The sequence below is a fragment of the Centruroides sculpturatus genome, unplaced genomic scaffold (genome assembly GCF_000671375.1).
Source record: "Centruroides sculpturatus isolate CEXI.00-Female unplaced genomic scaffold, Cexi_2.0 scaffold88, whole genome shotgun sequence".
NCBI lineage: Eukaryota > Metazoa > Arthropoda > Arachnida > Scorpiones > Buthidae > Centruroides > Centruroides sculpturatus.
Window position 1 is genome coordinate 970740 of NW_019384431.1, and position 16873 is coordinate 987612.

Below are 16873 nucleotides of genomic sequence, written 5' to 3' on the forward strand. Positions count from 1 at the left end.
TTATTCACGTGGCCAGATCGTGGCTTGGCATTCTGTTCTCAGGGTTGTACTTAATGTTTCGAAATCATGACTAGCGGGGTAAGATCGGCAACATAAAGCCACATTAGAAGCAAAGGATAAAAATCAAACAGATGATAAATGAAAACATGTTTGCATTTGTTATTCATGTATATATGTCTTTGAACTTGCATTTCGTTGTAATAATATTAAATGGGTGTTGGATTTGTATTTCTTTGTTTTAATAGTGAATTCCAACTTATACATTGTTAATAACATAATTTTATATACGTGCCTATCTTGCCCCATTACTGTTGCCCCTATACCAGGGGCAACTTTAATAAAAATAATTAAAATAATTACAACTTTACAAAAAGAGAGAAGTTGCCGATCTTGCCCCTATACCCGGGGCAACTTCGTCAATTTCTCTCTTCTTGTAAAGTTGTAATTATTTTAATTATTTTTATTTCCAAACTGATTTTAACCAGTTCTATAGTAAGGTAACATTCCAATAGACAATATGCAAAGCTTTTTTTTCAGTTTACAGCAGTATTTATTACACAAAATTTAAGTAAAGCTTAACATGCCGATCTTGCCCCGGTCTCCCCTATAATTTTTATACACTGCTAAAAGTTATATATTTTTGATTCAAATATTCAAGCATAATTGTCTATAAAGTAAATTTTGTATGCTTTAAAAAGTATAATAATTATAACAATCGCGTTAAATAAAAATGCAATAAGAATCGAATTTTTTAATTTAATCTTTATTATTTAATTATGTTGTCTTTATTTATTATCGTTTGTTGTTTAATAACAATTTAAGAAAGATTAAATTAGATACAGTAATCAAAAGAATAGAGAAAAATAATCAAGTTAATGGCTTTAAAACCGACTGCAAGAGCAACGTATAGAGAAAGCATTACTGAAAGTCGTGTTAGAGGAATTGGAAGCAAATACCGTGACTACTCATAAAAATTGAATAGTTTGATCACATTTCAGAAATTTAAAAGTACATTTTGTAATAAATTATATTAGATATGATAATTTTATACTAAATAGATGTATAATGTGAAATAAATATAGTAAAAGGAAACTTTGTACTGTGTTGTACAAACAGTAAATCTTTACTATTGCCTCTGGTGTATTTCACGATATAATCAAATGTGAAGAAATTGACTTAGCATATTTACCGTCTTTTTAAATCAACAAATAAATTTATAACATTTAATTTAATGATTCAGCAGCCAATCTAAAAATGTTCATTTCTTCATAATTTTTAAATAATTTTTAATAGGAATTTTCAATAGAATTAATAAAACTTGAAAGCTTTTTATTTTAATTTTATTATTTTCTGTACAATTACTTGACGGATATTTCATCACTTTGTCATTTGGGAACGAAATCCGTGATAACGATTGATAATTAATCAAAGTCACATTTAAAAACTTGGGCGTGTCTAGAGTAATAGGCAGCCAACTTTTCTGCATAATATGCTGGATTATTCTTTTATAGTGAAATTTTAACATCAATTTTTCATCTTCTATTAAATTCAATCAAATAACTTTCAATCAAATCTCGTGAAAAGGGATCAAGTGGGCCATTTGGTACGGATCTCAAGCTCGAGTATTCATATGTTTTGACTGTTATTTAGTAGATAAGAAACACGTCATCTCAAATATTGATTTCGATCTTTAACCATCTCCCATATATATATATTTTTTCCTAATAATCAGACCATACCAATTATAGAGAATAAATTCAAGATATAGAAACCTTAACATTTTCCTGAAATCTGTCTTGGCATTTCTTATCATCCAGGAAGATTTGCTCCCAAATATCAATTATAATTTGATAATTGAATTTATTAAAAATAGCTTTTTATAAGGAAAAAGAAAGAATTATATTTCTACTTGCTTATACTTGTTACATTGTAAAATGTTAATTCACTATCTTTTGCTAAAAATAAAAGAAAAAAAAGGTGTGTGAGTAGATGGCTGTAGATTCATCATAACTTCGAAACAAAAGCAATTCGTAGAAAGCTTTTCAGTAAAACATTAATACTTTTATCCAATAAAGACATTCATCTCCAAATTGTTTAACTGAATCAATTCGGTCGATAGAAACTTTGAGTAAAAACTATCCTATACCTTGCAACTATTTTTATTTAGAATTTAATGGTCACTCAGAACCATATATTGATTAGTTATAAACTTATTTTCTTAAACATAGATTTAATAAAGAAATAATTTCTTTCTATATAATTTTAAACAATATATACATAGTTTTTTGGCATCTGTGTAGGTTTATATGTATACAAGCATGCATACATATATTTTTATATGGCACATAATATAAATGTATAATCACTATACTTAAATCATTTCTTTATCAAGTTATAAATTTTAAGTGTACAAATTAGAAAATTAAGAATTGCAATCTAACAAAAATAATGGAAGCTGCAATCTCCTTCAATAATGAAGTGTTATTAAAGTTTTTTATGTTATTCATTAAACATAAATGTTTGTATTTTATTACTGTACAGTGATTTTCTCGTTATAAAACACAAAAGTTCCTCAATAACTTTTGAAGAACTTTTAAGGAGCGAGTTTACAACAATAAACTGGAACAATTGAAGCACTCAAAGATACGATACGGTGGGAGTTTGCTGCCATCACCACATTACCAAATGCCATCACATTAGCAAATGTTTTCGCAAATTTTCAGTCTCGCGTACAAAAGTGCTTGGGGCCATTTTCAACATTACTTTAGGAAGGTCTTGTTTTGCAAACTTTAAGTTAGGTGCGTGTAAATTTTCATAGGAAAATACAATGCAATAAAATAGTTCTTGGAGAATGTGTGGGTTTCCTAGAAAGAATCGACCCGTATTATTAAAATAAAGTCGAAGAATTGATTATTAAACATAGATTGATGAATTCATTTTGATGAATTCATTTTTAATAATAATTAAATAATTAATTTTTTGCTTAAATATTTTTGAATTTTATAATTTATATCTTCAGAAATTATTAGAAAGAAAAACTTAAAAGTGAGTAGTCATTGAAATAATATTACACTTACGCACTTTAATATTTTTCAATACAGTGATCTCGAATTTTGTTTTAAATAACTTACACTTAATTTTTCAGAGGAAGTTAAACTAACATTAATTGCAGTTTATTATATATTTACCAATTTCTAAATTTAATTCTTAGTTTGAAACGAATTAGTTTTTCATTTAAAATTGTCTTTTAGTAGTGCAGTGCCCTAAATCCAATTCTCTAATCTCTAATTTTCCTTTTTTGACGTTAAATAATTTGTTATTCCTATTATGTTCTATCATTATTGGACACTATTGTTAGACGGTATTTCGCTTTTATCCGTTAATCCCCCTTTGCAATCTGTGAGCAATAACAAAAGTCAATAAGAAAAAATGTCAGAATCTGTCTTAAATGATCTGAAATCATTAAGTTTAATTTCTATTAAGTTTTCACTTATTTGAACTGGCATAAATTTCAAAATTTAAGAAAGTTCTCTCTTATTAAGTCAAAAGTTATTCAAGAATTTCTAGAATTCTTTGGAAATGACTCATATACTAAAATTTACTCAAGCATATGTCTACAATAGCATTATAAAATTTAGTTCTATTTGATCTAATTATAGGCTATTATAAAACTATAAGAAGAAATGCAAAACACATTTATATACTTCATATTCATGTAATTCTTATTCTTCTTGAATTTCTGTATTTGCTGTTGAAAATATATAACAGTCCAAATTTTTTATTTCGGTATTCATAATTTGGAATAATTTAGATATAAACAAAAATAAACGGAAAACATATTTACCATTTTACGCGATAAACCAAATGTCTTAGTTTGCAACAGTAGAGCAGCCAGGGATGCAAGGGAGCAATTGCTGTTAATATCCATTTTTTTTTTTTTTTTTAATAATTAAGATTTGTTCATATGTAAGTGTAAAGATACTTGACTGATTCCATGTAAATACAAATTTAAACCGTATAACTCGTAATTTTCAAATATTTAGTAACGTAATAAAGTACAGTATATTCTTCCCTTTTACTAACCTCAAAATTAAGCTTTCTGCCATTTTATAATAATAAAAAATATATAAAGTTTTTAAAAATAAAATATCATAATAGATGGCACCGCACGTACAGTTTTAAATGTTGCCGGGAAAGTTAAACAACTCGTTGCTAGATTTTTTAGTTGCTCCTTTCTATATTTTTAGCTGCACTCCTTATATGAGATCTTGATAGTAAATTGAGTGTAGGGTTGTAAAAGAATATTTAAAACATAAAATGGAAGATCGAATGGCTAAGGTAGTAAAGGCCTTATCACTCTGAAAGGCACTGTATTCTGAGTATTGTTTTTCGTCTTCGTGAGACAGTATTACGTCACAAGCAGATCAGTGATAAGTTAAAAATTTATTCATAATTAATCAACAATATGATTCATTTGAAACGAATTATGTCATTGGCTCCGCTTATCCAGGCTTGCCTTAGCCGTTTTATCAGGCAACGCACCCATTGCCTCTCAAAGACAAGAACGAACGATCAGAATACAGCCCCAGGTTCGAATCTATCCGCTAAGGAATTTTGGCACCAATCCTCACAATATGTCCGATTCATTGTGGATTTGACTGAAAATATAATGGACCGGTCTTCTTAGTACTTGTAGAATGAAAAGAATACAAAAATAAAAGTGCAATTACCAAGTGGAGTGGCCATCATTAAATAGTTAAGAATAGCCCACACGTTTATACATTTTTTAGTAGAAATATCTTTTGATCTTAATTTTAAATTTTTAGTTGAAACTTATTTTTTGGGTTATATTTGTAATTTTTAAACAGATTTTATATTAAATTTTGAAAAATTTTCCTTTTTTCCTTTCTTTTTTGTTTGTTTTTAAAGTATTTGAACAAACAAAATACAAACTAAATAAAATTTCATATATAATATGCACATAGATATGAAATTTTATATATTTTTGTATGTTTGTATTTGTGAAAAGTTAAAATAAATAAATAAGAAGTTTATATTTATTTATTTTAATTTTGATATATTTGAAATACATATTATTAATTATTTATAAGCTCATAATCTAATTACTTTAGAAAAACTATTGTAGTTAATTAATCCTTTGTGTTGTGCTAATGATAACATAGGATCTATTACATTCTGCATGTACAATGTTTATTTTCAGAATCGAGTTTCATGCAAATGATATGTATAATTATGAAAAGTTTGGATGGAAATTCTGAATTATTCATGAATAATTCATTTGTTAATAACATGATCACTAATAATCTACAATTATAGACAATTAAAATCATCAATTAATAATTTTCGATACTTCGTAATAATTTATCATCATTTATAATATAACAAGATGTTTATTTTTATTTATTCTTTTTAAATAGTTGTCTGAACAGTCCCGATGTCATTATGGTATACGATGGAGAAGACAACAATTGTCTAGTAATAGGGGAATTGTGCAACACAAACACATTTGTAGAATATGTATCTACGGGTTCGGATATGTTTATAGAGTTTCTCAGCAGAAGTCATTTCCCAGGACAAGGTTTTAAAGGAGTTTATACTTTCGAAGATGAAAGTACCGTAGTTTCTTATGTCGATGTGCCATCCATTGGTAAAATTTGCTTATTTCTTCGTGCACGTATTTTTTAAATTGTCTGTCTAAATTTTATTTTATTTTATTTTTTCTTGCAGAATCAGTAAGAAGAACTTTGGAGTATCACACGACAACAGTACTACCAGGTAATGCCTATTTTCATGTATAAAAATCTGTATAGTGTATCATAAATCATGTGGAAAAATTGTCGCTGTAAGCAAATATCGATGCTTAGATTTACACTAAAACTTTTAAAATCATTTCTTTTTTATATAGACTGTATTTAAATCATACACGACAAAGACTACTCCCGACATAGATGCATTTTTAATCAATTAATTTATTCATTGAAAATAATGAACTCGGTATAAAGAAAGTGTTTTTATGTGGAGAAGAAATGTATGTTCATGCGATAACATAAACTGATTTTTTAAACGATTCAAAATATGAAATGGAAATTGTTCGTATTTTCATCTAGAATATCAATCGCGTCACGTTCTTTCTCGTGTAACGCATCGCATATACATAATATAATTTATGGAATAAGCCATCTGGACAACATCAAGGTTTTGAAATGCATATCAATGTATAGAATATTTGAAATATAATATACTAAATTTCATCTTATTTTGAAGGTGAATTATTACTTAAATTAAAACGTCTTTACAAAGTGATCTACTGTACTACAATAGTACATTTTTATTCGAATTGATTCGTACGTATTGTACAGTACTGTACATCAAATTATTTTTTAGTATAATTACAAAAATAATAAATAATAATAGATTCATTTGTAATATTTTATAATTAACTTTTATTACAAGATAAAAGTTAATTATAAATGATTACAAATAAGTACTTTTCTAAATCAGAGATTTATTAATGCAGCAGAATTGCTAATCGTTTCCTCTTTTCCGATGTCACATGATCTTGTTAGTCTCATAAATTTCTTACGTAATTTAGAATTACACCGAGAATAAAACTGAAATGGCCTAAGTTGTCAACGTTTGAATTTATTCAAAAATATTCTCGTTTAATTATAATTTGCAACATTTTTTTTAAATAATTTTACGTAACTTCTCGGATATAAATGTTAAAAAAAACTTTCACGTTTTACATTTTTTCTTTTTTTTTTGCATAATAATTCGCAACTTCTCTGCCAAGTTAAAGTGTATTCAGTTTTTCACTCAATAGTTTGATTTAAATTTTATATTAAGCAAGATTTTATCATAGAAATATTGATAATCGATCAAAAACTAATGAAACTCAAATTTATATTGGACCGTATGTCAAGAAAAATTTATAAAAAAAATCTTTCAATGTATTATTAAAGTAAAAAAATTATTATTTTATCGTTTTATAGATTCAACATTCAAATTCTGTCAGGCACACTTTTTGTAAAAAAAAAATCTATATTATTATATATGATAATATTCTGTTAATATATAATTTTAAAATAATAAGTTATAATGAAATATGCTAAAAAAAAAAATAAATAATTTTCATAAAACTTTTATTTCTTTACTTAAAGAAATCGTATTCATGCTGCAGATTAAATGCCTCCAGCATAATAATTGAAATAATTTTTTCTTCCATTTTTTTTCCTGATAAGATTGAATTCTTGCCTAGTTATTTTTTTCGTTCTTCGTTTTTTCAAGCATTAATTTTATTATTTATCATTCTTTCTACTTTACTTTTAAATCTATTCTGGCGCGAGGACCACCTGCAGTCATTTTTGTTATAATTTGCCGAATTTACTCGGCAGAAAATGGATAATAACTTTCTTAGAAGTAGAGCAATGCTATCATAGAAGAAAATCTAAGATAAATGCTCCTCTCTCACGAATGACTCGTAAGAGGATGCATGGCAATCTATCTGCTGCAAGGAGATTATAGTTAATTTAATCACAATAATCGAATGCAAATGAAAATTTGATATGGGATGGTGATTATTCTTAATACGATTATATAAATAAAAAAATGAATAAAATGAAAGAAAAATTAAATCAAATGACATAAGCTCGGATGACAAAGAGGTTCCGAAATCAGCACATTCCAAACGGATGGAAAAAGTAAAGATGAGATGGATCAATAACGTTCAGCACGCATGCTCATCTCTATGCCAGTCTTCAGTGGACGGGACTCTCGATGCTGTAATATGGTGCTGACTTGGTTGACTGTCCAGACCATGCTGAGAATCCTGCTTAGTTTTCTCTTTCTGGCCCTCGTCGTCAGCGCTTGGGACAGATCTTCGGATTTTGGTGAGTGTGGATTTACTCAAATAGCTACCTCACCTGTCTGACATCATCAATGAAAAATTCAGATATTAATTCGGTTTACAAAACAGGAAAATTAACAATTTAATTTATCTAGAATTAGAATTCTTTTAAAAAATTCCATTTAGTTTAATTTATATTACCGAAAATCATCTAGTTTGAATTTTTTTTTTTAATTTTATTTTTAAAAAATGAGATTAGAGTTTCTACAGAAAAAAATTGGGTTTGTAATAAATAAATAAATAATAAAAAACGACGATAAAATTGAATTTTTGTTGTGTTTTAACCCAAATATGTGTGTATTTTTTTTATTATTATTCGTTCTTCCGTTCGGATTTCATCCCGAAGTTTGTATCGAACATTTTCTGATCAATCATTCTTTTTTTTTCTTTTTTATTCTTTTTTGTTGCGAGGACTTCCGTCTTGTCTGGGATATCCAGAAAGGATTCGACCCAGTTTTCGACTGAATCAAATCACTCAGCGGATATCATATCGAAAAGTAGATTAGGAGTTTCCTCGGTATGATGTTTCTTCACTTTTCTTTAAATTTGTGATTGGGTCATTGAATTTTCTTGGGATCTATAATTTTCACCACTTTTTTCAAAATTTCCTTTTGCTGTTATCCGAATTTTGTAAGTGAAATTGGAAGTTATCCAAATATTTCTAAGGTTTAAGAATCAAGTAAGAAATTAATTTTGTTTCACTTTTTTTTTATCTCACAAAGGAGTAATTTTTTAAGATTTGTTCTCGGTTTAATCGCTCACTGCAGCGTGAAAGAGTTTTATTACTTTTCTTATTAATATTCTAAATTCGAATAAAAGTTTATTAATCGATTCTGTTTCACTTCTCGCTTGCCTGACTAGGAGTTATTTTGAATCTTTTTTTTTATGAGAAGGTAAACAACATATTTATTCAATTTTTTTCGTACTTTCTGGAGACTTTCTCCTTGTCTTTCTGCAATTCTGGATAAATTTTTGATTATAATGCATGCATTTTTCGTGATAAAAGCGCAGACATTGTTGCAAATTAAGTGATTCGATCGATCTGTTGTCGCCTTTTCCGACAATAGGCAACACAATGTTAACATTGTTATCGGCTCGGACCATCTATCTTTGGGTCAATTGAACGTTTGCACCATCTGCTACCATTTCTTGATGGAGATGCATCAAATATTTCTATTATAATTCAGATTTGTACGCTATACACACACGCGTACACAAAAATAGAAGAGTAGTTTTTAGAATGCTTTCTTAATTTTACTTTTACACTTGATCAATATTCACAGAATATGATTTTAAAAATTCAATATTCCTATTGTAGTATCCGTACATCTAAATTAATTACGGATATTGCGAATAAGAAGAAAAGAAAAAACACTGCAGCATTTTGGTAAATTGGGTTAACCTTTTCAGTTCGGTAGCGCCATTATCTGGAGACATTTTTATTTCTTTTAGCTATTTCTTTTCTTTTTCTCCATTCCCTAACGACTCTAGCGAGTCAGTAACTGTTTTCGAACCCATTGTGATGTAGTCTCTTTCTAGTGTTTTCCTGCCAGTTCAAAATACGTTTTAGAAGCGAGTTCATTATTCTTTCTTAACTTAATACGTAAATTCTTAATTATCTCTTTCTAAATATATATATATATTTATTTTATTCACGATATGATTATTTTAAATTGTCTCAAAAAGATACAGCGATATTAAATTTCTTTAAAAGGATTATCATTGTTTTCATAGAAGTGATGCTATTTATAGTTCACGGTACTTAGTTTTTTTTTTTTNTTTGAATTTTTTACAGTAAATATCTATTAATTTTAGTTTTTACCTTATAATTCTTTTGGCTTTATTGGCTTTTGAACATCCTTTTTCTTAACTTATAACTAAGTTAGAATGCTTTTCTAAATTTTATATTATTATTTACGTTAATTCTTAACGTTTCAAGCAAAACTAATTTACAGTTTACTCATTAAAAGTATCCATTAAAAATATTTATAGGAGATAAATTGATAGATTAGTGGAGAATTATCAGATATTTTTTTTATTTTTGTAAATTTAAAAACATTTTGTTTTAAAAAACAATAAGGATAAGTTGCATTATTTTTATCGTATTTTCGTAATCTTCTTTACAGTTAAGGATTATATTAATCATTTATTTAAATACAGTATGATTATCGAAGAGTTGATACCTATAAAACTCGATTAACTTAAATATAAAGGTTATAAAATAAAGAAAAAGAAACGAAAGAAAAGAAATTTTGATAGATATTCGATAAACATAATTAATCAAAGTACAGAAATAAGAAAAAATGTATTTAATCTACATCATGTCATAGTTTAATCCAATTAATACGAATATTTTTAATGGTAATTAAATTTTGAATGAATAAATTTTATTATAGGACATCTATTTTTAAATTATTCATCTGTACTTGACTACAGTGTAATTTTTCTAACAATAAACTAAATAAAAAGCTTCAAACAAACGCTTTTCTCTGTTTATAATTCTATTGTTATTCAAATTCTGTTGGATAAATACGTTTATTTTATTTTATTTTATTTTTTACCTTGAAACATTTTTTATACTAAAACAGAATTTAAAGAAGTTTAATTTAAATAATAATCTATTGTTTTATTTGATTTATTTAATCTCATTAAATTAAATTAAAAAAAGACATTTAATTAATTAATTAGATAACTTTATTCAAGTAACAGGAGTTAAAGAAAGCCATGTTCTTCCCATGAAATTAACATTTCAGTAATAAAAATAACTATGTTTGTATTTCAGATTAAAGATTTCATTTATTTATTCACAACTTCCTTCGTCTTTTATTATCACATTTATTTATTTTAATGAATTTTATGCTAAATTTTCACGCAATTTATTTTTTGAGCATCCCATAAATAAGCATAATTTTTGATTTAATTATTCTGTTTATGTGAATTTCATCAATATTATATAATTTAATTTATTATTGTTTTTTTTTAACCTTTCATTAAGGAATTCAATTAGTCCGGATGAGTTATATTTATAACCAGTAGTTCATTACAAACATGCGACTTGCGAGTTATCGATCGCTTACAACATCAGAAAGCTTTTAATTGGTTAGTTGAGCAAACTTGTTGAAATAAAATATACTTTTCGAGATTCCTATTCGACATATTTTGATATAGATTTGAAGGTTTACTATAAAAAAAAAAAAGACATGTTATAGTTTCTAAATTTTTGTTGCTGTAAACAATAGAACAGATACTCAGTTACTATGGGAATATCCAAATACAATAGCAGATTTTTATATTAAAATATTGAAATAAATTAAGATTTAAAAAGAAAGAAATAATAAAACTCAATTTCTGCTTATAATTTGTTTCTTTTTTATTTAATTTTAGCTATGATTATAAATTAATCTGATTTTTTTTTGTATTAAATATTTGGTCTGTTTTCAATTTTACAGTTTAAAAAATAATCATCCTTTCTTTTTTTTTATATATATATTCTGAATTGTAATTCGAAAAACATTTCACAATATATATAAGATGGAAACCAGCATTGTTAGGTCATAAATGAATTATTTATTTCTGAATTAAAAATAAAAATAAATTAATTTTTCAAAGTTATATAAGGTTTATTTGATAATCTTTTACAAAATATAACGTTTATTATTCTGTACATTTTATATTAATTATCTTTTGTTAGTTACATATTTTATAATCGATTTTTTCCCAAGACAAAATGTCTTTTTATGACATAAATCATTAAACTCTACTCATATTTTGACTTTTTTTATGTAGCAACCAGCTGTGATCAACGTATAACCAGTGACGTTACTAAAAATGGAACCTTTACTAGTCCCAACTATCCCGAGCCATATCCAATGCACATCCACTGCACTTATCACTTTATGGGAAGAGGAAAAGAAAGAGTACAGATTTTTTTTACGGATTTCGATTTACATATGTCCCATGAACCATCAAAAGAGTAAGTATAAGTACTTTGATTCCTTAAGTAAACATATTCCTAATAATTTAAATGCTTATTAAGTTAAATATATCATAAACATTGCACCTAAGTATATAAATAATTGTAGAAGAAATAGCAAACATTTTTATCAGTGACCCTAAAATCAAGTTTCAATTATATGAAGTAAGTTCTTGGGTGGTCAATAGATAACAAGAAGGAAACAGTTCAGTTTATATACAGGGAGAAAGACACCAAAATTACATATAATAGGCAGTTCAACATTAAATATTTTGATTTAAATTTGATTAGATATTATCGTACACATTTATTCTACTTCTAAATTCTTCGACTTGCTCTATTTTAAATTAGCTAAATGACAATTAGCAATTTGTCTATATTTATATGTGAATAAATATAGGCCTATATAAGTCATTCAATTATAAAGGATTACTTTTCAGTTCTAAATAAATATATTTTCAATTATGCTATTGTTAATATTTGAAACTGTAATTAAGTTAATGATATTGTAATCTTATTTTAATTAAATTACAACTCTCAAATTATCTAAAATTCTATTACATAAAAGCCATTATAGAATTTAACTCTTCGAAAACATTCAATTAAAGTAAACAGATAATGGCATTTCTAAAGTCTTTTCGTCTTTTAGTTTTGCTTTTTTAAATTGTATTTAGATTTTCAAAAATGTATCATAATTAATTTCAATTACTTTGTTTATATTTATATTTTCGTTTATTTTTAGAAATATCTGGCATTTTACATTAATAATTTCACATTAAATGTATACACATTCAAAAATTATTATTATATTTCAAAATAAGTAATTAAATAGTAATTTTAATGAAATATTTTAATCATTCGTTAATTAATGAAGTATTTTTAATTATTGTTTAATTAATGAAGTGTTAAGAATTTGATTTAAACAACAAAATTCTTAACATTTTTTAAAAGAATAATCATTAGAATGAACGTATTTTCAAATATTAAAGTCCAAAGATAAATTGTTAAAGGTCAGAGACACTTGATACAGTTGCAGAGAATATCACTTTTCTCAATGAAGCTTTTATAAAAATCTGATTTCCTGTAAATATCTTCTCGCTTTTTTTTCCTTCCTTTGTAATATTGTGTTCATTTATTTTATATCGATAAATCTTTCTACTTTCTTTTATTATCTACTTTTGATTTTATTCTCTATTCTCCTTATAAAGATTAGAAAAACTTTTTTTTGGAACGTTCATTTTTTTAAACTGAAAATTAATACTTTGTTCAAAATAATTGATTTGATACTTTATATAATTTATAACTTATCTAGAAAGTCTAGGTGATGGCTTAGTCGTTTCTTGAAATATAAAATTGGAATTACTCAAAATAATAGTTGAATGAAAACTCTACCTTCATGTTTCAATGATCAAACAATATACTTTAAGATCTTACAAAATCATATTAAATATGAAGAAAAAATTAAATAACCATTTTTTAATAACATTAATCAGCTGCTAAGACCTAAGTTAAATGACATTTGCTCCATATCAGTAGGATATTGCTTACAGCGCATAACACTTGTTTCGAAATTTATCTCATAAAGAGGGGGAAAAATGCGTATAAAATCATATTTTAACTCATAATCTGCATAATTATTATTTTAAAATTTATTCAACACTCATACTATTAAAAAATGAATTTCTTTTCAATTAATTATTCCAAAGGTGTAGTATTTAAACTAATAGGTTTAAATTTCAGACGTTTAGAAAGATTATAATGGTTAAAATAATGTCTAATTTATCTTTGATAATTAAGAATTTAGATCTATACATTCACCCCAAATATTAAAGGGTTTAAAAGAATATCTGTCTATAGATTTAAAACAGGTGGAGTATATATGTATGTATTTCTTAGTTTAGGAATTAGTTTGTTAGAATAGGTTACATTAGAATAAAATTACAGTAGTTTTTCTTAAATAAAGTACACAAAACAGTTTTATTTATAAATGATAGGTTTTAAAATGCTTAGTGTAATCATTTGATAATAGACTGTAAACTATATTTTTCAGAATTTTACCTATAGATTTATCAGATAAAAATGATATTTTAGTATATTATTTATTAACTTTGCAAAATAATAGATTAAAGTGTAATGCATTAAATTGATATTTTATAAATGAGTAAATATAAAAATTATTTTATTTATAACACCCAAACAATTATTTTGCATAAAACATTTAAACTAAAATAAGAATCATTCATTGAATCATGTAAAATTTATAATTACTTCTTTAATATTTGATATAGTAATTAATTTTCCATTCCACACTTTACACTCCTTCAAAATTCCTTAATTTATTACCCATTGAGTTCGAAAAAGCGAAATAGGCAGTGTGTTGTATATAGGCGTGAAAAATGATTCACATAAATAGGACAGTTATGGGAATATCTTTAGATATCTCAGAATCCTTTAGTAGTATTTGACGAATCTTTTTGACAGCTCCGTTATCAAATTTAACTCGTAATCTTTCTAAGGAATTGAAAAATTGAATTTCAAAGAGATTTTTTTCTTTAATATTTATGTAAGACACGCATTCTCTCTCTCTCTCGTTTTTCTCTAAGATTAAATACTTTTAAAGGTGATTTAAAATCATTCGGTTTAATATATTTGGCACACCGACAAGTATTTAAACGTATAACAAAATGGCGTATTTCATAAGATTAGAAAACCGAATTTATGTTAATTATTTATAAGATAATTACTAAAACTACATTTTCGTTCATCCGCTCTTGGCTAAATACTCAACAGATGTCTTTAGATAATTATTCAATATTTCAGAAACTGAAACAGCTGAAAATAATTGCCCTTTATAATTTGACTGTAATAAAATTTAAATATCGAAATTTTATGACAAGAATTTATATTAATTACAAAATATATATTTTTCTCTTTTAGTTGCGATTCAGTTGATGCAGTTATGGTCTTTATAACAATTAATGGACAAAAAGAAAGAGTAGATAATTTCTGTGGTAAGGATCTTCCTGCCCAGTTGATGTCTAATGGAGCTTCGATGATTGTAGAATTTCGATCCATACATTCGTCTCCGGATGTAAAAGGATTTAGAGCAATATACAGATTTGTAACAAGTAAATTTAAATATTTTATTATTAAATAAATCCGTTTCCAATATTTTTTGTGTGAAATATATTTTGAATCATTTATTACTTCCGTTTAAATTATTAATAAAGAGAAAAATAATATTTATTTACAGATTTCGGAATAACAGGTTTCAAACAAGATTCGCAATCTGGTAAATATTTTTATATAATTAATTTCATATAACTGTGACGTACTTATGCAGATGCTGTGAGTGTTGAAGAGACTTCAGGAATAAAAATTATAAAAATAAATAAATAATGATAAAATTGTTTATAAATAAACGGTAATTTATGGTACGCTTAACTTTTTCTTCAGTTATTCTGATTGTACTTTTTATATCATTCTTCCGCATCATCCTCCGAGAAAAATCTTAGTTACGCCATTGCATATATGTATAAAGAAAAACATATTTATATATACGAAAACTATAAAAATACATCCGTAAAGTCTAACAAAAATATGTTTAAATTTTTAGTGTGTGGTTTCATCTTTAATAGTACAGAACGCTCTAACGGTACGTTTACAACTCCTAATTGGCCAGGATACTACCCTAGAGACACTGAATGCCATTATTTCTTTTATGGGCAAGCGAAAGAAAAAGTTCATATTACTTTTGCGTATTTTGACGTGGATGGCATACCTCCGTGAGTATAAAAATTTGATATTGTTTTTTTTTTATGGAAACAGATCAATATATATAATACTAAAACTTTTTGTTCATTGTTCGATATTCCCTTTCAGCAATAAGATGTTTTCTATAAGGTAAAAAGGTAGAATCTGCCATGGTTACTTAGTCTCAAATAATTCGTAGTTTACACGAAAGTTTTGAGGGCGTCACGTAGTGTGAACTCATTCAGTGAATGGTCTTACTGAACGACTTTGTACCGTGTGATACCCTTAACACGTTCGTGTTGCCGTATGAAGATCTAATCTAAACATCCTGAGCGTCATTCGAACCGGGTCATTCTCCTGGTAAAAACGCAATTCCTTTCACACTAAAAGGCATTAAAACATTCTAAGAATTTCCTTCTTCTGTAAAAGAATTATAATTAAGGATAAAATATCTAAATTTCTTTTTTTTTTTTATCTCGTTAACCACACTACTCGCATATTGAAGATATAAAAAATGTTATAAAAAATTAATTTGCATTTTCATTATAAGAAAATAATGCTGCTAATAAAAAATTATTTAAGTCATTATAAATATCAATTTTCTTTTTTTATACAGCGCTAAATTTCAGTTATAGAATTGTCTATAATTCAGAAATAATAAAGTTTTGCATATAGAATTGCAACATACCCTATTCTAGAAGCATTGTGTTCATCCTTGTAAATGTCCTTTATTGAAAACATTATCGATCTTTATCGGTATAATGCGCTTACTAACTTCGAAGATATCCTAATTTAGCTGTAATATATATATTATTTTTCCTTATTAACACTAATTAAAATACGAATTAATTTTTGCTTAATGTTCTTTCGTAATATCATTTTCCCAAGTTTTTCATCTAGTATAAGATTTTATAGCTATAATTTAGCCTAAATATTCTTCTAATATGACATTTATATTGCAAAAGCACAGTTTTTATTTTGACATAAATACAAATCTAATTAATATTTGTTTAATAATACTATATTATTTGATATAAATCAGATCGGACGAATATTGCATTTATATTAATTATATTCGTCCCGATAAGAAAGTACCTGATGAATTCATTATATTATATGAAAATTATATTATTGGAGTTTTTAATCATGTTAAAATTTATGCAATCATAATTGTGTTTTATAACCAACAGATGGCGTTACTTGCTTAGTTTTATTCAGGT

General features: G+C 26.0%; 1 protein-coding gene across 10 annotated transcripts in view; it reads left to right on the forward strand.

The window, feature by feature from the left end:
- LOC111619738 (suppressor of lurcher protein 1-like) overlaps positions 1 to 16873 on the forward strand; it is a 115825-nt gene that overhangs the window by 82341 nt on the left and 16611 nt on the right. For all 10 annotated transcript variants that reach the window (XR_002755810.1, XM_023361543.1, XM_023361541.1 and 7 more), the window contains 6 exons: positions 5439 to 5668; positions 5749 to 5796; positions 11714 to 11900; positions 14838 to 15028; positions 15154 to 15192; positions 15517 to 15685. Coding sequence is in view for 9 of the 10 variants with exons in the window: in XM_023361543.1 (XP_023217311.1) it covers positions 5439 to 5668; positions 5749 to 5796; positions 11714 to 11900; positions 14838 to 15028; positions 15154 to 15192; positions 15517 to 15685 (864 nt within the window). In the remaining variant the exon portion in view is untranslated. The remainder of the gene's footprint in view (positions 1 to 5438; positions 5669 to 5748; positions 5797 to 11713; positions 11901 to 14837; positions 15029 to 15153; positions 15193 to 15516; positions 15686 to 16873) is intronic.